At 41.0% G+C, this 27734-nt stretch overlaps 1 protein-coding gene across 1 annotated transcript in view; it reads left to right on the plus strand.

Moving 5' to 3' along the window:
• LOC142761070 (enoyl-[acyl-carrier-protein] reductase, mitochondrial-like) overlaps positions 1 to 27734 on the plus strand; it is an 87267-nt gene that overhangs the window by 15650 nt on the left and 43883 nt on the right. Inside the window, exons 2-3 of the mRNA XM_075864260.1 lie at positions 9822 to 9919; positions 12761 to 12892. Coding sequence (XP_075720375.1) covers positions 9822 to 9919; positions 12761 to 12892 — 230 coding nt within the window. The remainder of the gene's footprint in view (positions 1 to 9821; positions 9920 to 12760; positions 12893 to 27734) is intronic.

Genomic DNA, 27734 nt, shown 5'->3' on the forward strand with positions numbered 1-27734 from the left:
GTCATTCGAGACAGAGGACACCATGGAAATTCCACAGAATATTATTGACCCGTCTTGCATTGTCTCTGTCAACCCCCTGCAAGTTAGGGACATTCCTCCGGGGAGGACATTTGTGCGCCTGGCAGAGTGAGACAGAGTGAGAATCCTTCACTGGGGGACACTCCTCTAGACTGGCAGGTCACGTGGGTACCCGTAAGACCCGAGACCTGATTGCCCATCATTTCTGGTGGCTCACGCTGCCCAAAGACATCATGGACTTTGTTTCTTCCTGCTCGGTTTGTGCAGCTAAGAAGGTCACTCACTCCAGACCTGCTGGCCTGCTCCAGCCTCGACCTGTGCCCGGTGCTCCCTGGCAGCATATAGCTATGGACATTGTTACGGACCTGCCTCCCTCTGCGTGATGCAGTGCTGTCTGGGTGGTGGTGGACTGATTTTCGAAGATGGCCCACTTTGTTCCGCTGACCGGCCTTCCTTCTGCTCCTCAACTGGTCAACCTTTTCATCCAACACATCTTCCGCCTTCATGGCTTATCGCGGCATATTGTGTCTGATCGGGGAGTCCAGTTCACCTCTCGGTTCTGGAGAGCCCTCTGTAGACTCCTCAATGCAAGATTTGACTTTTCCTCAGCCTACCATCCTCAGTCCAATGGTCAAGTCAAGAGGATCAATCAGATCTTGGAGAACTACCTACGTCACTTTATCTCCAAGCAACATGATGACTGGGTGCAGCTTCTTCGTGGGCTGAGTTCTTGTATAATAATCACAGTAGCGAGTACACAAGGAATACACCATTCTTCATTGTCTACGGCCAACACCCACGAATTCCTCTCCCGGTGCCCGCTATGTCCGAGGTGCCAGCAGCTGATTCTGCTTTTAGGGACTTCCTGCAGATCTGGCAGCAGACTCGATCCTCTATCCTACTGGCAGTCGACCGCATGAAACGGAAGGCAGACACGAGGAGAAGAGAACCTTCTCAATTTCTCCCTATTACGAAGGTCTGTCTGTCCTCTAGGAATATCCGACTGAGGGTGCCATCGTACAAATTTGCTCCCAGGTTCCTCGGACCCTTCGAGATCCTACAGCAGATCAATCCCATCGCCTTCAAGCTTTGACTGCCTCCTACCCTCGAGATCCCCAACTCCTTCCATGTCTCCGAACCGCTATACATAGACTCCTAGCCCTGCGGTTGCCTTTTTATTTGGTGGATTGGAGGGGGTTTGGTCCTGAAGAGAGGTCCTGGGAGCCAGAGGAGAACCTCAATGCTCCTACCCTTCTGAAGAAGTTTCTCTCTCGCTCTGGCCCCAATTGGAGGGGGCGTAAGAGGGGGGATACTGTCATGCCCATGGCTGCGGGCCATCAGGCTCACGCACCTCCTGATGGCCGCAGCCATGGATCTGCAAGTGCTGGACCCAGCCTCCTCCTCAGGAGACGCCAGCGCTCACTTCCGCTTACCTCGGCCGGGTCCCATAGGGTTGACTGAGTTAAAGTCAAAATTAGCCCATGAGCACCCTGGGCTATAGGAGGGGCCCAGCTCCTTCCTGCCTTGCCTGAGCGTTGTGGTCTTACCTTAAGTTTGTCTAAGCAAATGGTCTCCTAGTGTTTCCCAGTTCCCAGTGTTTCTCGTTCCTGCTACCTGTAACCTGTATCCCGTGCTATCCTGGTCAAGTGCCGTGTCGAGCTGAAGTCATGCTGTGCTGTGTTCCACGCCTGGCGCCTGCCTGCTACCTAGTCCCAGCCAAGCCTGTCTTGCTACTGTCTGAGCTACCACAGGTACACTATACGAACTATAGACTGTGACCTGTGTCCTGTTGGCCAGCCGCTATACCGTCAAGGCGGTACAGCCCAGTGTATCCACCTACCCATTGTGACAATAGGCACTCTGTGCGCTACCATATGGTGCTTCCAAACAGCACTGTTTATCAGAGATATTTTCTTCTAGAAGCATAAAGTTCCCATAGAATCATACAGAGGTACACTATGGGACCATGTACTACTATGGGTGCTGTAATATAACTACGTACAACTTAAATGTTGTATGGAGATATTATATGGTTGTGTGCATGATCCCTTAGGCTGTGAAGTGTATGAAACTGCATGGTTTTTGCTGCAGTTTCACAGTAAATATGCATTTTACGTATTACGGATCTTGTTGCTGGTTCACTGCAGTTTTCACCTCTTCTACATTGAAAAGGGTGAAATGTTTCGTGAACATCCGGAACAGAATCTGCAACATGCTCTGATATCTGTACAGAAAATGCTCAGCGTTATGTGGTATTTTTTAAATCTCATCCGCTTGCCTGCAAAATTCTTTCACTGCAGCTTTTGTGCCAGAAAATCCAAACGGAAAATCTGCAACTAATAGGCAAGGTGCAAGGTGAAATTATAAACCAATCACAAAAACATTTGATCAAATTTACTTAAAATTGCCGAAAAATGCCATACTTACTGATACAAGGCAGGTTGAAACACCAGTTCCCAGCAGGATGCAGACTAGCCACAATGGTATATGGAGGCAGTACAGTAGCACAGGTGCATAATACTCATAAACAGCCACTCTCACACCTACCATTTATGAGAGGGATGACTGCTTAGTATTATCATTGCACACAGATAAGGCTTCTATAAGGTTACATGTAGTGCACCATGCTGGCTTACAGCCTATTCGTCACACCATACTATTAGATCAGGCAGGCTGTACGGCATAGCATCTCAGTAATATTAAATGATAAGATCCTAGAGATCAAGTTGCTTCATCAAACACGCCTTTGACTAAAGCTATCTATTTTAAAAGGTTCTAACAAAGGACTAATCTAAGAAACCAATGTGATCAGTCACCACTCTTCTTACAGCTCAAAGTTTTCTGCTTTTCTGCTTGAGGTTTTATGTCAGAGAAAAACAGGTTCATTTATTTGAGCGCAAATGAAGACAATTATGACAATGTAAACAATTTTTTTTTACATTTATTTATTACCAAAACATAATAAAATTAATAGATAATTCACAAACAAAGTTTAGGACGACAAGGAAAGGTGGTGTCTCAAGCTAGTGGGCATAGAGGAAGATTGATAAAATAGACTGTTTAATGACCGTAGCAGCAATCCTTGGGCAGCTGACAAAAACATAATCTTCCCCACAGCAACGAATCAGAGTTCTGCTTTAATTTTGTTTGTAAATGATTATGGACAAAAAAGATAGTTTTTTTCTCTTAGGAAGTTATGATAAATGAAGCTCAATGAGTCAAAGAGCAAATAAAAAGTAAAATGGTGATGGATATGTTATTTCTATGGCTGCGTAAAATATGACCAATACAAAATATAAAATATTTTCAATTAAAAAAAAAACAAATACCTCAGTGGTTTCACAGATATCATGTAAAATGTAGCAATGTTGTTCATAGAAATAAGTTTCTCTACGTAGTGTAGCTCAAATGCGTCTAAAGTGACGACCATATTTTTTACCACAGAAAAGTATTACTCTGCTGTTTGACCTTTTCTGATTCATAGATGCAGTTTATTTTAAGCAAGTATTGAAAAATAAATAAAAAAAGACGATCTACATAGAAATTCTGCTTCCATCACTTTTATGTGATATCCCTGATTTTACTTATTTTTTGCTTCTACAACTCCACAAATGTTGTATGTCATTAATCTTTTCATTTTCTTTCCTAATGATTATTTTACTGGGCCTGACTTTTGATCGTACCCCATTACTCATTTTGCTTGCTTGTCAGACTACTAGTTCAGTGATCTTGCTTCCACTTAGCTATTTGTATGAGCTTTACTTTAATACATTCATCTCATTTCACTGCCACATATTTTCAGCCCTCACATTATAAGATCTCTTTATTCTTCAGTTATTATTCAATATGTTTAGGCAAATGTATAATATAGGTTAACTGACAAAGTATATCTAGCAATCACGTCATAGATGGAAAAATGCAAAATTATATATATATATATATATATATATATATATATTGTACTTAAGACGGTGTAGCCCAGAAGTGTTTGTGTGTATTAATATATATACAGTGAAGGATATAAGTATTTGATCCCTTGCTGATTTTGTAAGTTTGCCCACTGTCAAAGACATGAACAGTCTAGAATTTTTAGGCTAGGTTAATTTTACCAGTGAGAGATAGATTATATGAAAAAAAAACAGAAAATCACATTGTCAAAATTATATATATTTATTTGCATTGTGCACAGAGAAATAAGTATTTGATCCCCTACCAACCATTAAGAGTTCAGCCTCCTCCAGACCAGTTACACGCTCCAAATCAACTTGGTGCCTGCATTAAAGACAGCTGTCTTACATGGTCACCTGTATAAAAGACTCCTGTCCACAGACTCAAGTAATCAGTCTGACTCTAACCTCTACAACATGGGCAAGACCAAAGAGCTTTCTAAGGATGTCAGGGACAAGATCATAGACCTGCACAAGGCTGGAATGGGCTACAAAACCATTAGTAAGACGCTGGGTGAGAAGGAGACAACTGTTGGTGCAATAGTAAGAAAATGGAAGACCTACAAAATGACTGTCAATCGACATCGATCTGGGGCTCCATGCAAAATCTCACCTCGTGGGGTATCCTTGATCCTGAGGAAGGTGAGAGCTCAGCCAAAAACTACACGGGGGGAACTTGTTAATGATCTCAAGGCAGCTGGGACCACAGTCACCAAGAAAACCATTGGTAACACATTACTCCGTAATGGATTAAAATCCTGCAGTGCCCGCAAGGTCCCCCTGCTCAAGAAGGCACATGTACAGGCCCGTCTGAAGTTTGCAAATGAACATCTGGATGATTCTGAGAGTGATTGGGAGAACGTGCTGTGGTCAGATGAGACTAAAATTGAGCTCTTTGCCATTAACTCAACTCGCCGTGTTTGGAGGAAGAGAAATGCTGCCTATGACCAAAAGAACACCGTTCCCACTGTCAAGCATGGAGGTGGAAACATTATGTTTTGGGGGTGTTTCTCTGCTAAGGGCACAGGACTACTTCACCGCATCAATGGGAGAATGGATGGAGCCATGTACCGTCAAATCCTGAGTGACAACCTCCTTCCCTCCACCAGGACATTAAAATTGGCTCGTGGCTGGGTCTTCCAGCACGATAATGACCCGAAACATACAGCCAAGGCAACAAAGGAGTCGCTCAAAAAGAAGCACATTAAGGTCATGGAGTGGCCTAGCCAGTCTCCAGACCTTAATCCCATCGAAAACTTATGGAGGGAGCTGAAGATCCGAGTTCCCAAGCGACAGCCTCGAAATCTTAATGATTTACAGATGATCTGCAAAGAGGAGTGGGCCAAAATTCCATCTGACGTGTTTAAAAACCTCATCATCAACTACAAAAAACGTCTGACTGCTGGTCTTGCCAACAAGGGTTTTGCTACCAAGTATTAAGTCTTGTTTGCCAAAGGGATCAAATACTTATTTCTCTGTGCACAATGCAAATAAATATATATAATTTTGACAATGTGATTTTCTTTTCGTTTTTTTTTATATAATCTATCTCTTACTGGTAAAATTAACATAGCCTAAAAATTCTAGACTGTTCATGTCTTTGACAGTGGGCAAACTTACAAAATCAGCAAGGGATCAAATACTTATTTCCTTCACTGTATATATATATATGTATATATATATATATATATATATATATATATATATATATATATATATATATATATATATATATATATATATATATATATATTATACATGCATACACATACACATTGTTTTTTATTCTTTTTCCAAATATTGATATACCAAACATCGCAGATGAGAAAAGTAATGGAATTGCCACCATAAAATAAAAAAGCCCTAGTTACCACAGATATTGTGGTGTTATTACTATATCCAAGCCTATGGCGATATTTTTAAGAATAGCACAGTGGTAGTTAGAACTAAGGCAAAGATAAAATGAAAAAAAAGGAAAGGATAATAATTGTGAGAAAATAAGAGTAGAAAAGCTGGAAATAAACAGAAAGTATTCTTCAGAGGAAAGGTGTCGTAGTAATGGCAGATCACGCTGTGTCTTAAGTGGACAATAAGAACATGTTGCCCAAAAGTAGTACTTATAAATATAGTAGCTCAGGCAGCAATCAGGATCAGTATATAATAGCATTAAAGTCATATAGTAATCAGGGTATACCTAAAATAGGAAAAAAATAAATAAAAATACAAAATATAATACTGGTCGAAATTGTTGGTGTATCAACATAAACACAAGATTAAAGACCCTTTTATATGATGCTATACTTTATGCTGACGAATGATCATTAATACAATCATTTGGTACCCATCAGTTTGCATCATTGTCAGTAGCACATCCCCGGTTTACACAGGTAGATGTGCTGCTGACAACAATAATGTTATAGCCTGCAAAAACTATTTGATCAGCCGACGAACGAGTGTTTGCTCGTTTGTCGGCTGATCGATACCCTGTTCCAACAGGTTAATAATCGGCATCTTTGGCCCATGTAAATGGAACTTAAGACATTGGTTGTTGACCCATCGTTAGCATACATATATTAAACTAGATATTACGAAGAAAACTGAGTTAAAAACGCTGTTTTAGATGGTTATACTTCACAAATCAGGAAAGACAAATCTATCTCCTCTAAGAATACATTCATTGCCATTTTAAAACAATTTTTAGATCACCCATATTTCGCAGCATTGTCACAGAACAACACAAGTAACTGCTAAGACCCTTTAAAATAATTGAGCTTTGGACCACTCATTAAAGGGGCCCAATGCAAAAGGCTACAGTACCAATGGCTTACCTGTCTAGTATCAAAAAATTCTGCAAGGCACACCCCCCCCCCCACATTTTCTTTATGTTTGCTACTTGACAACAAAACCGGATGCTGATAAAGAATATATCACTAATCCACAAAATTGGAAAACAACCTGGTACAGTGTGCTAGGTACCACCCAATTTCATTACTTCATACTGATCATATACATTTATTTTACCTGTTGACCAATAGGTTTTTTACAGATTCATCCACAGCCGATTAATCTTCAGCAGGCGTGTTCCATTCCTGGATGAAAAGTTAAAAATGAAATCAAAATACTAGATAGTCTCAACATAAACCAATGTGCTAAGTTTCTCCCAATTCCTTCACCACCAGTAGGCACAGATTCTCTGAGAAGCCCTTTGACACAGCCAACTAGACCTTCATGTCATATGCACTTGGGATCCACCATAGTTATTAATACTATAGAACATGTACCTATTGCAGCAAAATGGGTAGATAACAGCACTAGAACAAGCCACCAGATGGGGGCAAACGTTAATGTGTTTTTTGCATGATGAAGACACCAGTCCGGTTTCAAAACGTGTTGCTTTTAAAACACAGAATAAAAATTATGGATTTTTAATACTATTATGCTTTCGTTTTTATCATTTAGTAAATACAACTAGAAACATATTTTTAAAAATAATTGAAAAACAATTTTACACCACCAATTATGACAAACAGTGCCACGAACAATATCTGAATGTCTTAATTTTATTACATTTTCTATACTGACGGGCTCTTGTGGTCCCTGAACGGATTCGAGGCTGCAGTTCGACAATATCAATATACACTTCAAGACATTGTGCTCCTAGCACAACGCCACCAGGTTAGCATAGCCAACTATGCCATGACCCTTCTCAAAATCATTGTTCTTTTATTCTTCCTGTTTTGATAGGATCAGAACAAGGGTAACCTTTGTTCTCTTTACTTTCCATATTTATCATTGAGACCTTGTATCAAGCAATACAACAAAACTCATATAACGGGGACATCACTATAGGGCACATAGCGCACAATACTCGGGCATTTGTAGATATTTTTCTAATATGCCCCAGTATTTGGAACTTAGTTTTAATACATATCCATTTTCACAATCAACAAGGAAAAAGTTGAGTCCTAAACTTTTCCATAAGTATAGATGAAGAAACTAACCAATAAATGTCCTCTCCATTTAAATATTACAAACGTCATCACATATCTAGATATAAATACCCTGACTCCAAGTCCAAACTGTATCAGTTGAACTAAATGCTATATCTCTCTCTTTGTTGGGTAAAAGAACCCTTGTCATATTCATGATTCTGACTAAATTCACAGTCATTCAAAACTTCACAAACTTCACAAGTGTCCTAGTCCTATATCTAGAATAACAACAATCCATGGGTTTTATTTGAAACAATATAAATTCTAAATAAATAAGGCTGAGATTGCAAATCCAAACCTCCAGCTATACAGCATCCTTTTTACTAAGAATTATAGATTGCATTAGGAACTCTCCACATTCATATGTTCTATATATAGTACTCATATAGCGCTATAAGTCTGTGTAACAGACGCTCATCCCCGTACTAGCTCCTTGTGAAAGGAGCAAATGAGCGACGATCAATCAGTTGTCTCGTTGATCGGCGCTCGTTTACACAGCCCTCGTCGGGCCGTGTATAAGACCACCATAACACTATAAACTATACACACAGATAAGGCTCTGTATGCATGTCCCCTGGTCTCTGCTGGAGGGGGCTGTACTCTATCACCTCTTAAAGTCTGTAATAATGTATTAGATTTGTCAATTGACTATTATTAATTTCAGTTGCCATAATGCGCACACACCCTGCTGTACTGACTACACAGGAAGGTTTTACAAATAAAAAATAAATAGCTACAACATAAAAAAAAAACATTATTTATTATCTGTATTCTTAGATCGAATTAATGAAATGAAAATTAAATACAATGACACATTCCCTTTAAACAGACTTGTCAGGAGGTCCTCTTTAAATCTCAGTGTGTTCCATAGACATACAGCTAGAACCGCAGATGACGTAGAGTTTAGCAGCAGGAGTCCATAGAAGCTAAACAGTTAAAGGGAAGGTGTCACGAAAACATTTTTTTTTTATATGTTATTGCTTTTATTATGTCATTAAAGTAAATTTTATTTATTTGTGTTTTTGTGTTGTACTTTTTTCTTTCTTTTACTTCTCTATGGGGGCTGCCATTTTTTTTTTGATCTCTGTATGTGTCGATTAACGACACATACAGAGATGGAATACGGCACATGCATCCCCATAGAGAATGCGAACGGGAGCCGTTCCATTCACTATAGTGTACGCCGTCTGTGTGGGAACGGCGCATGCGCCGCTCCCACACAGTCCAAAAGGAAGGTCTTCGGCAGAGCGATATCCGGCGCCATTTTCATGTGGACCGGAAGCCATGGCCGGACAGTAAGATGACTACTTCCGGTCGCGGCTTCTGTCCATATGTTCAGAAGCAAGGACAGGGAGCGGGCAAGGACAGGGAGCGGAGGCAGCGGCAGGAGCAGGTAAGTTATGTTTGTGTATGTGATGTGTGTGTATGTTCGTGTTCTACTCTGTGATTAGCACTGTATCTAATCCTCCTAGCACTAGCCAGGATAAAGGAGGGGGGATTGTTTGAGCACACTAGAGCGAGTGTGTCTTTTCCAATTTTGCTGCATAAAGCAATGAGGTTGCTTTATCACATGCCAATGCTGCAATTTTGGGACTTGCTCCCTCTAGTGACCAGCACATGGAAATGTAATAAATTAGAATCTAATTTATAATATTTCCTGACTTGTGAAAAAATTTAAAAAATTAGAACAATGTGTAATCCTTTATATACTAACAGTTTAACTAAAAAAAGAAAAATATTTTTCTAGCGACACATTCCCTTTAAGGACCCCAACTACATAGCATGGGAAGCACTTGTCAGTAGCTTCAACATGAAAAATCAATTGCCTAATAAAGTTCTAATGTTACAACATTGTCATTTGCAGGTTGGAGAATGTGCACCTACCTCTTGTTGGAGATGAAGATATCCATATCAGAATGCTGGCTGCTCCAGTTAATCCTGCAGATCTCAACATGTTGCAAGGTAAGTGCTCATTGAGTTCCTACTCATTAGATTTTTTTCTGGTTCTCGTAAATAAAGATCAATAGACAGCAATCATAAAGGCAACAGTGCTGTAATCATTATCATCTTACCAGACATATACACTGAATTGCTACTGTATTAGAGGCACCCGCGTTGGAGTAGCGCGTTGGACCTCCTTTGGTCTTCAGAACTTTAGCAATTTGTGGTGGCATAGACTCTAGAAGGTATTGAAATCGTTCTGCAGGAATATTGGCCTGTGCAGACAGGAAAGCTTCTTGCAGTTGCCGCTAAAGTGTCCTTTTGCCATAGGGTACACAGCTGTTATGAAGGGATGAACTTGGTATGCTTAGGTAAGCCCTACTGTTCAAATGTCCATCAACAGGTATCAGATTGCCCACGATGAGCCAAGAAAACATTGCCCACACCATTACTTCACCATCACTGAACTAATGACCTAACCGAAAATTCAGCATGGATCCAATAGTCCAATTATCTAATAAAATAATCAATATATGTGATATATACAAGCTGATCCTATGGTGTGATCCCAAAAACCATCACAAAATATATATATAAACCTACAAAAAACAGATGCCATGAAGACAGAAATTATGCGAAAACAAAAAAAATCTTTATTGAATTACATAATAAAAACACAGTAGATAAAATCATTGAACTGTTGACACCTGGCAGGCTGCGGCCCCCACCAAATTCTGACCCGACCATCAGCATGGTGCAGCAGAAATTTGGATTTGTCTGACGAGGCGATGTTTTTCTACTGCTCAGTGATCCTGTTTTAAGGAACGAAGAGTTTTGTGTTCAGAACACCACGCTGTATTTGGCTGCGACTTGCTTGACTGTGCACTGCTTGTTCGTCAGAATGAATCTAGACGTCCTCGTCTGACCCCTTTCGTCGACAAGGATTCTCTTAAGCTGGATGTTTTTTCTCGATCACACCATTCTCAGTATACTCTCGACACCATTGAACGAGAAAACCCTAAAAGGTTAGCAGTTTGTAAAATACTGCTCCCGGCTAGTCTAGCACCAATGACCATGCCTCGTTCAAAGTCACTCAGTTTGAGCTCAGGTGTTTCAGCCACATCCATTACAAACAGGTACATAAAATCAAGCACACAGACATGCAATCTTCATAGACAAACATTGATAGTAGTATGGGTTGTACTGAAGAGCTCAATGACTTTAAACGCGGTACTGTCATAGGATGTCAGCTTGGCCACAAGTCAATTTGTGAAATTTCTGATCTGCTAGCTCAGTGAACTGTAAGTGCTATTGTTGCGAAATGGAAATGTCTAGGAGTAACAACAGCTCAACCACGTAGCAGCACACAATGCAAGGTGATGAAAGGCATGTGGTGCATAAAAATCACCTGTCCTCTGTAGCATCACTCACTACAGAGTTTTAAACTGTCTGGAAGTGACATCAACAAAAGAACTGTGAATTGATAGCATCATAAAATAGGTTTCTTTGGTTCAGCAGCTGCACACAAACTTAAAAACTCCATGCGCAATGCCAATTTCCACAGACGGATTTCAAAATCTTGTGAAAAGCATTCACTGAAGAGAGGAGGCTGTTATAGGTTTGATGGTCAGGTGTAAACATACTTTTGGCCAGGTAATGTATGTACCTATGTAATTTAATAACTACTTGTTGAGCCATTTTAACCACTTCCCGACATATGACGTAAATCTACGTCATAGCCGAGTAGGGGAAGTGTGGAGTGGCCTCACGGACTTAGCCGGCTCCATACAATGCAGGCGTCGGCTGTATGTTACAGCCGACACTTCACTGTAACTCGGGATCATGCTCAAGCGCGATCTGCTTGTTTAACCCTTTAGATGCCATGGTCAATAGCAACCACAGCATTTAAAGCATTATAACGAGGGGCAACCCCCTCTAACAGCCAATAGCACCCCCTGCAACGGGATCGTGGGGTGCCAATGGTTGGCAAGGCAGCTTGGGGGCCCGATGAAGGCCACAGGTCTGCATCTTTATACCCCTATTAAAGGTATTTACTATCATGGACATTTATGGCATATCCACAGGATATGTCATAAATGTTAGATTGATGCGGGCCCCACCCAGGGGTGGGATTCAAATTTTTAACAACAGGTTCCCTGTTTCTCAGACGAAGACATGCGGGGGGGCGGGTTCACGGTGTTTTGCGGGGTATTGCGCCATTGAAAATGATTCTAATAATAAAATAAAACAATTATGATAGTCCAAATACCCCCTACATTAAAGCGGACTCTAAATAAAGAAATTCCCTGTGCAGAATGTTTTAGTGCGGATTGCCACACTATTTATATAGTTACATAAGCGTACAGACCTACTCACACATTATATTAAACTCATCCATTACGTATAGGCCTATATGCGCACATTCAATATCCTAAGCGTGCTCAGCCCATTTAGTTAGGCTGTGCACATGAGGAGGATGGAGGCCAGTGCGGCGTGCGCAGTAAGCCATACAGTGCCAGGAGCAAGCTCAGTGCATATATACAGCACCAGAACCAAGTTCAGTACATATATACAGCACCAGAACAAAGCTCTGTACAAATATACAACACCAGAACAAAGCTCAGTACATATATACAACACCAGAACCAAGCTCAGTACATATATAAAACACCAGAACCAAGATCAGTACATATATACAGCACCAGAACCAAGTTCAGTATTTACAAAGTTTATTAACACGCACTAATAAACATTTAAAAAAAAAAAAAAAAAAAGCACTTTCAAACATTTGCATAGCCTTTAATGGTATTGTATTTTGATGCATTTTACTGATTATTGCCGACTTCTATCAACTCTACACAGGAAATTATGGAATTCTACCTCACTTACCAGCAATAGGTGGCAATGAAGGAGTTGGGGAGGTAATAAAAGTTGGCTCTCAAGTACACAGAATCAAACCAGGAGAATGGGTTATACCCGTTGATTGTGGCTTCGGTAAGTACTGATTTTATTTATTATGTTTGTGTTATTTTCTAAATAGTAGATTAGGGTCTTAAAGCATCTACAATTAACATTGAAAACACTACTATTTACTATTTCTCATTTTATAAATGGTTGAAAAGCTCTATTAATACTCTTTCTTGTAAAAATACAGCCTCGTCAAAAGAAGTGCAGGGCACGTCTTTCAGACGTAATTTGAGCCGTTCTTCATTGAACTCAATGAAGCACAGCTCAAAATTTCCGGCTGTCAGAGAAGCCTCGCAAAATTAGAGGAGAAGGAATTACGGCTGAAACGAGGCAGCTGTTTTCTCCTGAAAACAGTCTGTCATTTCAGCCGTAAAAGCCTCTCACCGTGTGCACATACCCTAAATGTTTAGCTGTCACCTGAGATCCCACAATGTACTGCTCTCTGTTAACAGGTATCAAGTGGAATACAAATACAGTGTTTTCATAGAGAATAAAGCAACAGCACAGTACAAAATATACAAAGTATTTGTAAGCATATCCAACTTTTACGCAGCTTTAGGGTACGGCCACACGGAGCGGCCCCGACACGGTCGCAACACGCCCATCAACCGCGCTGGCACTTTGTAGGCGCTGCCGTTCCATTCATTCTCTATGGGAGCGCCGGAGATAGCCGATTGCAGTGTACGGCTTTTTCCGGTGCTGCCATAGGGGGTCATTTGCAAAATCGTGCGGCCATAAAGGGTGTATTAATTCATGGCCACACGATTTTTCAGATAAAGGGACGGTTTACCCGCTTTAACATGCAGCCACTAACAGGCTGTTTGACAGCCACACCAAACATGGTGCCGGCGCGGTTGTTAGCCACGTTACGACCGTGTCAGGGCCGCTCCGTGTGGCCCTACCCTTAAACTGTAGAAAGTTGTTGTGTAAAAGTATCCCTATTATATTTTTATACTGATGGGTAATCCAATACATATTAACCCTTTCATGACCAAGAGTCATTGATGCCTATGTGTCCAGGTCATATTTTCCATCTCTAATATGCACTTCTTTAAACGATAATATCTTTGCAACCATTTTGAATATCATAACTATTTTTATTTTTGGTTTTTTACAAGACTTATGAGGTTTTAAGTTTTTAGATTTGTTTAACCCTTTAGTGACCAGCCTATTTTAGACCTTAATGACCAAGCTATTTTTTACAGTTTCTCATTGTCGCATTCAAAGAGCTATAACTTTTTTATTTTTGAACCGACATATCTCTATAAGATCTTGTTTTTTTGCGGAAAAAGTTGTATTTTTTAATAGCATAATTTTGGGGTACATATACTTTATGTATTAACTTTTATTTCCTTTTTTTTTTTGTGGGGGAATAGAAAAAAACCGCAATTGCGCCACTTTTTTTTTGCATCCTAAATTTATTGTGTTTACTTTGTGGTATGAATAACACAATAACTTTATTCAGCGGGTTGTTACGATTGCAACGATACCAAATTTACATACATTTTGTATGTTTTACTACTTTTACACAGTAAAAACACTTTTTTTTCTAAATTATTTGGTTTTGTGTCTCTATATTTTATAAACTCGTGAGATACAATCCTGAGATGAAATCCACAACGCTGGTCATTATGTGTGGAAAAATTATTTCAAATCTCAACTACTTTGCTGGTACTGTATCACGCTGTGAACTTGCCCCAGGGAAATGCGCACAGCCAATCCGCACGTAATACGCATGTGGCCTAACTGTTTCTAAATCTTTACTACAATTTAAAAAAATGTGGTTCAATTTTATCATTATTCTTTCATTTAACATTATTTTCTTTTTAAGTGTATGGACTACTGTAGATATGCTTTAATTCATTGTAAATTTATTCATATATTCAGAACAGGTTATTAAAACCAGAAAATAAATTGAAAAAGAGTAGACGATGGTTTAGTAGGTAAATGGTATGTGTTGGATGATTCAATGCGTATTATTTGTAACAAAGCCATTGAGGAATATGAAGGGACAGGAAAGGTATGGGAAATATTACTGATGTCTGAGCTGCTGTCACATGAAAGTCATCCGACTGAGATGTGTCCAAATCCTGCTGATCCCAATAAGCCTCAGATGAGAGTCGGTGAATGCTTGCTTCAAATGCAAGTGCAAGTTTTTTAGTATAAATTAGTTGCTGAACAATATTTAATCTTTAAAGTGCACAGCAGAATTATTTGTAATTTTACGTTGATGCAATGAAGAAGCATTTATACTTGATCACACATTTGTTTTAGAAATTTAATCCATTTGGTAGAATTTAAAACGATGCGATCAGTTGATGAAAATCAGTTTGCTTGTTCATTGGCTGATCGTTGCTCTGATTACACAAGGCAAATAACAGGAACGAGCGTTCTGTGTATGGGCTCATTCAGACGACCGTACTGTTCAGATATTTGGAATATAGGTTTGCCTGTTACGGCCATAATACGGCGCTGAAATCCGACCGCATTATGGCCGTCTAATGAGGCCTTAATTTGTGAGCACCGAACTGCTTGTTGGTGCAATCGCCATTGTTGGTGATACCAATTATCTCACATTCACTATATGGACAAGAATATTGGAACCTTAGGCCTCATGCACACGACCGTGTCCATAATCACGGGCTGCGATTGCAGGCACGGCCAGCCGCCGACGGCCATCTGCATTACAAAGTATGGGAGCATGGACCATAAAAAGCAAAAGATAGGACATGTCCTATCTTTTGCGGTACACTTCTACAGCCCGGACACCTTCCCATAAATAAACAGGAAGGTATCTTTGGACAATAGAAGTGAATGCGTCCTTAATTGTGGACCGTAATTGTGGTCCGCAATTACGGACGATATTTACGGTCGTGTTCATGGGGCCTTACAAATTACACCTACAGGAGCTTTTATGACATCCCATTCTAAATCCATAGGCATTCATCTGGAGTTAGTTCCCTTTTGCAACTAAAACAGCTTCCACTCTTCTGGGAAGACTTTTTGGAGTGTCTCTGTGGGAATTTTTGCCCATACACCCAGAAAAGCATTTGTGATGTCAGACAATGATGTTGGATGAGAGGGCCTGGCTCACAATCTTCGTTCTAGTTCATCCCAAAGGTGTTTGATGGGGTTAAGGTCAGGGCTCTGTGTGGGACAGTCAACTTCTTCCACACCAAACTCACCCACCATGCCTTTATGGACCTTCCTTTGTGCCCTGGGGCACAGTCCTGCTGGAACAGAAAAGAACCTTCCCCAAACTGTTCCCGCAAAGTTTTAAGCATACAATTGTCCAAAATGTCTTGGCACGCTGAAGCATTAAGAATTCTTTTTACTGGAACTAAGGGGCCTAGGCCAACCCCTGAAAAACAACACCAGGGCATTATCCATCTTCCAGCAATCTTTACAGTAGGCACAATGCAGTCAGGCAGGTAACGTGCTACTGGCATTCGCCACACCCAGATTCGTCCATGAGACTGCCAGACAGAGAAAACTGATTTATCACTCCACAGAACACATCTCCACTGCTACAGAGTTTTGTGGTGGCGTGCTTTACACCTTTTCCATCTGACGCTTGGCATTGTGCTTGCATGCAGCTGCTCGGTCATGGATGTAAGGCTTGCATGCAGCTGCTCGGTCATGGAAACAGATGCCATGTAGCTCCCGGCGCACAGTTTTTGTGCGATGTTAATACCAGAGGAGATTTGGAACTCTGCAGTTGAGTCAGCAGAGCGTTGGTGACTTTTATGCACTATGCGCCTCAGCATTTGGAGACCTTGTATCTTTGCATGGTCTGCCACTTAGTCGCAGAGTTAGGCCTTATTTACACGAATGTGTTTCACATCCGTGATACGCGCGTGAAAATCACGCACGTCGCATAGACCTATGTAAGTCAATGGGGCCATTCAGACATTCCGTGTTTTTCACGCAGCATGTGTCCGCTGCGTTAAACTCACTGCATGTCCTATACTTTAGCATTTTTTGCGCATCATGCACCCATTGAAGTCAATGGGTGTGTGAATATCACGCGCAGCACACGGATGCACTTCCGTGTGCTGCGTGTGATTCGCGCAACAGTTGTTCAAGAAATTAAGGGAAAAATAAAACCACCTCCTTCATTTCATTTTCTAAACCTCAAAACCGCGTGTCATAAGGATGCCATATGTGCGAAAATCACGCAGCCACGCACCAGACACTGATGACATACGTAACTGCATTTTTTGCGCGCGCAAAATGCACACGTTCGTGTAAATACACTGTGTTCCAAATTATTATGCACATTGGATTTAAGTGTCATAAACATTTAATTATTAGTTTTTCAATTAAACTCATGGATGGTATTGTGTCTAAGGGTATGTTCACACGGCCAAATTTCAGACGTATACGAGGCGTATTATGCCTCGTTTTACGTCTGAAAATACAGCTCCAATACGTCGGCAAACATCTGCCCATTCATTTGAATGGGTTTGCCGACGTACTGTGCAGAACGACCTGTTATTTACGCGTCGTCGTTTGACAGCTGTCAAACGACGACGCGTAAAAATACAGCCTCGTCAAAAGAAGTGCAGGACACTTCTTTGGACGTTTTTGGAGCTGTTTTCTGATAGACTCCAATGAAAACAGCTCCAAAAACGGACGTAAAAAACGCCGCGAAAACGGCGCGAAAAACGCCGCGAAAAATGCGAGTTGGTAAAAAAACGTCTGAAAAGCAGGGTCTGTTTTCCCTTGAAAACAGCTCTGGATTTTCAGACGTTTTTGTTGACTACGTGTGAACATACCCTTAGGGCTCTTTGGATCATTGTAATCAATCTCAGACACCTGTGATAATTAGTTTGCCAGGTGTGCCCAATCAAAGGAAAACTACTTAAGAAGGATGTTCCACATTATTAAGCAGGCCACAGGTTTCAAGCAATATGGAAAAGAAAAAGGATCTCTCTGCTGCCGAAAAGCGTGAAATAGTGCAATACCTTGGACAAGGTATGAAAACATTGGATATTTCAAGAAAACGTAAGCGTTATCATCATACTGTGAAAAGATTTGTGGCTGATTCAGAGCACAGACGGGTTCGTTCAGATAACTGCATAATGAGGAAGGTTTCTGCCAGACAAATTAATAGGATTAGGAGAGCAGCTGCTAAAATGCCATTGCAAAGCAGCAAACAGGTATTTGAAGCCGCTGGTGCCTCTGGAGTCCCGCGAACCTCAAGGTGTAGGATCCACGAGAGGTTTGCAAGTGTGCATAAAGCTATTATTCGGCCACCCCTAAACAATGCTCACAAGCAGTAACGGTTGCAGTAGGTTCAGAAATACATGAAGACTAATTTTAAAACCGTGTTGTTTGCTGATGAGTGCCGTGCAACCCTGGATGGTCCAGATGGATGGAGTAGTAGATGGTTGGTGAATGGCCACCATGTCCCAACAAGGCTGCGACGTCAGCAAGGAGGTGGTGGAGTCATGTTTTGGGCTGGAATCATGGGGAGAGAGCTGGTAGGCCCCTTTAGGGTCCCTGACGGTGTGAAAATGACCTTTGCAAAGTACGTAGAGTTTATGACTGACCACTTTCTTCCGTGGTACCAAAAAAGAACCATGCCTTCCGTAGCAAAATTATCTTCATGTATGACAATGCACCATCTCATGCTGCAAAGAATACCTCTGTGGCATTGGCTGCTATGGGCATAAAAGGAGAGAAACTCATGATGTGGCCCCCATGTTCCTCTGACCTCAACCCTATTGATAACCTTTGGCGCATCCTCAAGCAAAATATCTATGAGGGTGAGAGGCAGTTCACATCAAAACAGAAGCTCTGGGAGGTTATTCTGACATCCTGCAAAGATATTCAAGCAGAAACTGTCCAAATACTCACAAATTCAAAGGATTCAAGAATTGTGAAGGTGATATCAAAGAAGGGGTCCTATGCTAACATGTAACTTGGCCTGTTAAGTTTTTTTTTTTGATTGAAAGAGCTTTTGATTTCTGTAAATATGACCTCCTGATGCTGCAAATTCAACAAATCACCATTTTAGTTCTCTTTACAACCTTTAAAATGTTTTGATCTCTGTTGTGCATAATAATTTGAAACCGTGCATTTTGAGTTTTTTACTTAAAAAAAAAATCTGTTATCATTAGGAGATTTGTTCAATAAAGTTTGCATTATACTCCAACGGTTGATGGCTTGAAGATTGTACTGACTGTCATTTGCATCGACTTTTTAGGAAAATCAGCGAAAAATAACATTTGCATAATAATTTGGAATGCGATGTAAGGCTGGGTTCACACAACCTATTTTCAGACGTAAACGAGGCTTATTATGCCTCGTTTTACGTCTGAAAATAGGGCTACAATACGTCGGCAAACATCTGCCCATTCATTTGAATGGGTTTGCCGACGTACTGTGCAGACGACCTGTCATTTACGCGTCGTCGTTTGACAGCTGTCAAACGACGACGCGTAAAAATACAGCCTCGTTAAAAGAAGTGCAGGACACTTCTTTGGACGTTTTTGGAGCTGTTTTCTCATAGACTCCAATGAAAACAGCTCCAAAAACGGACGTAAAAAACGCAGCAAAAACGGCACGAAAAACAACGCGAAAAACGCGAGTTGCTCAAAAAACGTCTGAAAAACAGGGGCTGTTTTCCCTTGAAAACAGCTCTGTATTTTCAGACGTTTTTGGTCACTACGTGTGCACATACCCTAAGGCCTTACTGTGGTTCCTGAACGCTTCCACTCTGTAATAATATCACCCACAGTTGATCATGGAATTTCTAGGAGGAAAGAAATTTCACACACTAACTTGTTGTAACGGTGGCATCCTATTTCAGTACCACGCTAGAATTCAGTGAGCTCTTTAGAAGGACCAATTCTTTTACAAATGTTTGTAAAGGCAGACTGCATGGCGAGGTGCTGGATTTTAAACACCTGTGGTAATGGGACTAAATGAAACACATGAATTCAATGATTGAGAGTGGTGTCCCATTATTTATTGGAGGTAGAAAGAGCATTTAACCCCTTAGTGACCACTAATACGCCTTTTTACGTGATTCACTACTGGGCTTTAGGCTAGGCTGACGCCTTTTCACGTCAGCCTAGTCTAAGTCCTGCACGGGTCTCCCGTGCAGGCAGGAGCCGGGGCTCTGCTGTCTGATGACAGCTGAGCTCCTGCTCCAACGCCCGCGATCGAAGTTTACTTCGATCGCGGCCGTTTAACCCGTTAAATGCCGCCGTCAATAGCGACCGCGGCATTTAACTTTGTTTACAGAGGGAGTGCGCTCCCTCTGTCACCCATCGGCGGCCCGTGAATGCAATCGCGGGTCTCCGATGGGGTGTCATGGCAGCCGGGGGCTTGATAAAAGCCCCCTGGTCTGCCCTGGACATATGCCTGTTAGGACGCGCCGGAGGCACGTCCTAACAGATTGCCTGTCAGATTTACACTGACAGGCAATAATGCTCTGGTATACGAAGTATACCAAAGCATTATAGCAGCGATCGGAACATCGCACAGTAAAGTCCCCTAGTGGGACTAATAAAATAAGTCATCAAAGTGAAATAAAGATTATTAATAAAAAGTACAGTAAAAAAATAAATAAAAACATTTTTTTCCATAAAAAGTGGTTTTATTTAGTAAAAGTGTAAAAAAAAAAAAAAGTACACATATGTGGTATCGCCGCGACCGTAATGACTCCATTAATAAAGTTAATATGTCATTTAAACCGCAAAGTGAACACCGTAAAAAGAAAACGCAAAAAACTATGGCGAAATTGCAATTTTTTTCCATTGCCCCCCAAAAAAGTCATAATAAAAATGAATCAATAAGTCCCATGTACCCCAAAACAGTACCATTCAAAACTACGTCTTGTCCCGCAGAAAACAAGCCCAAAAAATCACTACATTGATGGAAAAATAAAAAAATTACGGCTCTTGGAAAGCGACGATGCAAAAGCAAATAATTTTAGTTCAAAAGTGTTTTTATTGTGCAAAAGTCGTAAAACATAAAAAAACCTCTACATATGTGGTATCCCCGTAATCGTACCGACCCATAGAATAAAGGTAACATGTTAATTACGTCGCACAGTGAACGGCGTCAATTTAAAAACGCATAGAACAATGGCGGAATTTCAGGTTTTTTTTATAATCCCCCCCAAAAAGGTTAATAAAAGTTAATATAAAAATTATATGTACCCAAAAATGGTGCCATTAAAAAGCACAACTAATCCCGCAAAAAACAAGTCCTCATACAGCTATGTAGACGAAAAAATAAAAACGTTATAGCTCTTTGAATGCGACTATAGAAAAACGAATAAAATAGCTTGGTCATTAAGGCCTAAAATGGGCTGGTCACTAAGGGGTTAATGACCAACTGGTGGTTCTTGCTTGTAAGGTGTAGAGATATGAAGCCAAGGCTTAAAGCTTCTTTACAATTTCTTGTACCAATCCCTCCAATATTTATAGATGTCCTGGTAATATGTTAAATGTCATGTATTTGTGCTGCTGCTTTTTATGGGAAAGACACTCTTTTTTTTTTATTACGGTACAGAACAATATATAATTCATCCTACTACTTCTCAATCCAGTTCCAGTCCTGTTATTACTATATTTCACGTTACAACATCAAAATGTGACATTTGGCTTCTGAACAAATAAATGTTCATGATATTTAGATAGATTAATATGTTCTATCTAGAATCCGTTGCCAGTAAACACTTATTAAATACTCATTACCCTTAGGGTATGTGCACACACACTAATTACGTCCGTAATTGACGGACGTATTTTGGCCGCAAGTCCCGGACCGAACACAGTGCAGGGAGCCGGGCTCCTAGCATCATAGTTATGTACGACGCTAGGAGTCCCTGCCTCGCTGCAGGACAACTGTCCCGTACTGAAAACATGATTACAGTACGGGACAGTTGTCCTGCAGCGAGGCAGGGACTCCTAGCATCGTACATAAGTATGATGCTAGGAGCCCGGCTCCCTGAACTGTGTTCGGTCCGGTACTTGCGGCCGAAATACGTCCGTCAATTACGGACGTAATTAGTGTGTGTGCACATACCCTAATATGAACAAACACTTAGGCCCCATGCACACGTCGGTAATTTTTATCTGCAATTACGGATCCGTCATTGCGGATAAAATACTGACACATTCATTTCTATCGACCACGGACACCTTCCCGTATATTTACAGGTGTGTCCGAGCCATAGAAATGAGCCGCAAAAAATAGAACATGTCCTATTTTTCACATTTACGGACCATGCTTCTATACTTATGACTAGAGATGAGCGAACCGGGACAACCGAACCCGGTTTCGGTCCGAACATCGGGAAAAGTTCGGTTCGCAGCGAATCCGAACTTCACCGGTTTCAGCCGAACACGTTTTGACCGAACCCGGTCAAAATTATTATACAAATCGGCAGCCACTTGTCTCTATCAATCACTGATAGAGAAAAGAGGCTGCTGATTAAAAATAAAATAAAAAGCATTTCATACATACCCGGTCGTTGTCTTAGTGACGAGTCCCTCTTCTTCCTCCAGTCCAACCTTCTTTTCTGATGCGGCAGCCTGTGATTGGCTGCAGAGGCCGCGGCAGCCTGTGATTGGCTGCAGCGGTCACATGGGCTGTAATGTCATCCAGGAATGTCGGGCCGGATGTCGAGAGGGACGCGTCACCAAGGCAACGGCCAGGAGAAAAGACTGGAGGAAGCAGAAAGTTCTCGGTAAGTATGAACATCTTTTTTTTTTTGCAGGTTACTCTATATTGTGATCGGTAGTCACTCTCCAGGGTGCTGAAACAGTTACTGCCAATCAGTTAACTCTTTCAGCACCCTGGACAGTGACTATTTACTGACGTCGCGCCTAGCAATGCTGCCGTAATGATGGGTGCACACATGTAGCCACCCGTCATTACGGGGCCTCATGCACACGACCGTAAAAACACCCGTTATTACGGGTCGTAATTACGACCCGAAATAGCGTGCCCATAGACTTCTATTAGCCACGGGTACCTTCCCGTTTTCTCATGGGAAGGTGCCCGTGCCGTTAAAAAGATAGAACATGTTCTATTTTTTTATTTTACGGGTCATGCTCCTATACTTTATAATGGGAGCACGGCTCGGAAAAATGACCGGCTGCCCGTGACCGGCCGTGCTCATCTCCTGAAATACTCTGTGCTGCCTTAAACTCTGTGGACAGGTCAGGATCCTGTTTCTTTTAAATGCTGCTGGGGAACCCACTCGATCCACTATATAAGGCTGCGCTACAGTGCAGCATTTTAAAGAAACAGGATCCTGACCTGTCCACAGAGTTTAAGGCAGCACAGAGTATTTCAGGAGATTAGCGTGCGGATCTTGTGCGGGGTGGTGACTTGCCAATCATGTGAAGGTGTTATTGAGGACAGGAGTGGAGGAGAGGTAACAGACTGAGCTACGTAATGGTAAGAGCAGAGTTCACAGCAGCACAGAATATTTCAGGAGAGGAGCGTGCAGATTCTGTGCTGCTGTGAACTCTGCTCTTACCATTACGTAGCTCAGTATGTTACCTCTCCTCCACTCCTGTCCTCAATAACACCTTCACATGATTGGCAAGTCACCACCCCGCACAAGATCCGCACGCTCATCTCCTGAAATACTCTGTGCTGCTGTGAACTCTGCTCTTACCATTATGTGGTGGCTTGCCAATCATGTGAAGGTGTTATTGAGGACAGGAGTGGAGGAGAGGTAACAGACTGAGAGCTACGTAATGGTAAGAGCAGAGTTCACAGCAGCACTGAATCTGCACGCTCCTCTCCTGAAATACTCTGTGCTGCTGTGAACTCTGCTCTTACCATTACGTAGCTCAGTCTGTTACCTCTCCTCCACTCCTGTCCTCAATAACACCTTCACATGATTGGCAAGTCACCACCCCGCACAAGATCCGCACACTCATCTCCTGAAATACTCTCTGCTGCCTTAAACTCTGTGGACAGGTCAGGATCCTGTTTCTTTTAAATGCTGCACTGTAGCGCAGCCTTATATAGTGGCAGCAGCATTTAAAAGAAACAGGATCCTGACCTGTCCACAGAGTTTAAGGCAGCACAGAGCATTTCAGGAGAGGAGCGTGTGATTGGCTGCAGTGGCCGCTGTAGCCTGTGATTGGCTGCAGAGGCCGCGGCAGCCTGTGATTGGCTGCAGAGGCCGCGGCAGCCTGTTATTGGCTGCAGCGGCGACATGGATGAAACGTCATCGCTGGAGGCCGGACAGGAGGAATGTAAGTATGAACGTATTTATTTATTTATTTTCTTACATTAAAATTGTATTTTCCGCGCGCCGAGCATGGTACTGTCAAGGTTGCTGAAAGAGTTAGTGCAGCCCATTAACTCTTTCAGCACCCTGGACAGTACCATGCTCAGCGCACGGAAATTACAGGTTCGGTCAGAACTACTTCGGTCCGAATCAAACTTCTTCGTGAAATTCGGCAAACCAGCCGAACCAAACTTTTCATAAGTTCGCTCATCTCTACTTATGACTGTGAGCCTTGTCCGCAAATGCCGATGCCACTCCATGGCCTGTCCGACACTCCACAGACTGTGCATGCAGCTACGGTCGTGTGCGTGAGGTCTTATAAGATAAAGGACTTCCTCTTTATGACAAGCAGGCAGTTATTTGGCTCTCTGTTCAGTTTATTAATGACCATTTCTATCAATCATTTTACTTTTCTATCATAATTCTTCTTTTAGTTTCAGGCAAATACATTTTAGAATATGCAGAGAGGTACAGGTATCATCAATATAAGAAACTATAATTGTATTCATAAAAAGGCATGGGCTGTCATTTATTGGAATTGGAGCCTATTATTTTACTTAGTGGGTTTTTTAGTAAAGAATAACGAATTTCAGGAAATTCAAAAATGAAAGTGTCACAGCTGTCAGGGGGAGACAGCTGTATCTCATTTCTTGAAGTACAGTAAGTTATCTATAAGAACATGATAGACAGTATCCAGCCAACCAACTTCGTAATACTGTGCCATCATCATCTGCTTCCTAAAGAAAAAATTAATGGGTTTGGTGCATGAAGCATATCACGTTTATTTGCTATATCGTCTGTCATTTGAAACACGACAAATATATTCAGGACATTTTACGAATATAGTAGTTCTTTATTTCCGAGGCTTGGAAAGAATGTTACCCTCCAGATATACCAATAACAAGAAAATAATATCATTCACAACAGAAAATGAAATGCTCAAGCTATATACCAAATCAATAAGCACATAGCAACACTGTAACCATTCAGTAAACAATATAGCGCAGACATCAGGTTGCAATATTACTTTCCAAATCCAATCTATTTCATGCTTAAAGGGATGTGGTATTGCTGAGTTGTACTGTAAAATTACTTCGTAACTCACTGTATTTAATGCTGGTGCATCGACATTGAATACAAAAAACTCATAGACAGTGCTGTAAAAAAGTATTACATCTATTTTTGTATATTTTTCCCACTTAATGGTTTCAGATCAAGCAACTTGTAATATTAGACAAGGATAAGCTAAGTAAGCACAAAATCCTGTTTTTAAATTAATATATAATTCATTGAAGTACAAATACTGTTCTGCTTTACTTGGCCCTATGTGAAAAATAGTCCTAGACCTACAGCTCTGGGGCAACAGCCAACCACAGTGAGAGTCATTATCCACAAATGGACAAAATTTGGAACAGTGGTGAACCTTCCCAGGAGTGGCCTCCCTACCAAGAACGCATCGACAAATCATTCAGGTCACAAAAGAACCCAGGCGGACATCTAAAGAACTACAGACCTCACTTGCATTAGTTAAGGTCGATGCACACGCTTCGAAAACAAGAAAGACACTGGGCAAAAATGGCATCCATAGGAGAGTTGCAAGGCACAAACCACTGCTGACGGAAGTCTCGCATGACAAAAAACATAATATTCTGTGGATTGATGAGACTGAGGTGGAACTCTTAGGAAGACACAAGGTTCGCTAATTCTGGAGTATAGATAACACCGCATTACACCATAAGGACATTGTACCAACAGTCAACCACAGTGGTGGTAGTGTGATGGTCTGGAGCTGCTTTACTTCTGCAGGACCTGGACGACTTGTCATAAAAAATGGAACAATGAATTCTGCTCTCTATTAGAATATCCTGAAGGAAAATGTCCACCCGTCAGTTCGTGACTTAAAGCTTAAGCACAGTTTGGTTATGCAGCAGGACAATGATCCAAAGAACACAAGCAAGTCTAATTCTGAATGGCTCAAAAGAATCAAAATTAAGGTTATGAGTAGAGATGAGCGAACTTATCAAAAGTTCGGTTCGGCTAGTTCGCCGAATTTCACAAAAAGGTTCGGTTCGGACCGAACTAGTTCTGACCGAACCTGTCACTTACGTGCGCCGAGCATGCTACTGTCCAGGGTGCTGATAGAGTTAATGGGCTGCACTAACTCTTTCAGCAACCTTCACAGTACATGCTCGGCGCGCGGAAAATACCATTTAAATGTAATAAAAAAATAAAAATTATACGTTCGTACTTACTTTCCTCCTGTCCGGCCTCCAGCGATGACGTTTCATCCCTTTCGCCGCTGCAGCCAATCACAGGCTGTAGTGGCGGTCACGCACGTCAGGATGACGCTTCATCCCACGTGACCGCCTCTGCAGCCAATCACAGGCTGCAGCGGCGACATGAATGAAACGTCATCGCTGGAGGCCGGACAGGAGGAAAGTAAGTATGAACGTATTATTATTATTTTTTGGCATGTATGTATGTTGGCATGTATGTATGTATGTATGTATGTATGTATGTATGTATGTATGTTGGCATGTATGTATGTTGTCATGTATGTATGTATATCTGTGCATGTATGTTGGCATGTATGTATATATGTGCATGTTTGTATGTATATTTGCATGTATATATTTGCATGTATGTATGTATGTTTGCATGTATGTATTTTTGCATGTATGTTGTCATGTATGTATGTTGTCATGTATGTATATATGTGCATGTGTGTATGTATATTTGTATGTATGTATGTATGTTTGCATGTATGTGTGTTTGCATGAATGTATGTTTGCATGTATGTATGCATGTTTGTATGTATATTTGCATGTGTGTATATATATATATATATGTATGTATGTATGTTGTCATGTATGTATGTTGTCATGTATGTATATATGTGCATGTATGTTGTCATGTATGTATGTATATATGTGCATGTATGTTTGCATGTATGTTGGCATGTATGTATACATGTGCATGTTTGTATGTATATTTGCATGTATATATGTTTGCATGTGTGTATGTATGTTTGCATGTATGTATGTTTGCATGTATGTATGTTGTCATGTATGTTTGTATGTATGTTGTCATGTATGTATGTATATATGTGCATGTATGTATGTTTGCATGTTTTTATTTTTGCATGTATGTTTGCATGTATGTTTATATATATGTGCATGTATGTAATTATGTTTGCATGTATTTATGTTTGCATGAAAATGTATTTGTGCATGCTTGTATATATGTATGTATGTATCTTTGCATGTTTGTTTGTATGTATGTATGTTTTCATGTGTGTGTGTATGCATGTATGTATGATAGTTTGCATGTATATATGTGTGTATGTTTGCATGTATGTATATTTGCATGTATATATGTGCATGCTTGTATATATGTATGTATGTTTGTATATATGTATGTATGTATATTTGTATATATGTATGTATGGCCATGTATGATACTGTCTGCTGGCGCCCTGTATCTAAGTCAACTTCACGGGAGGCTTCTATACATGGTATAACAGTCAGTATCACACATTAAACTGAATCTAAGCCTACGACATGTTTTATTTCATTATTTATTTTTTTTACAGGTTTG

This window comes from Rhinoderma darwinii, chromosome 4 (genome assembly GCF_050947455.1).
Source record: "Rhinoderma darwinii isolate aRhiDar2 chromosome 4, aRhiDar2.hap1, whole genome shotgun sequence".
NCBI lineage: Eukaryota > Metazoa > Chordata > Amphibia > Anura > Rhinodermatidae > Rhinoderma > Rhinoderma darwinii.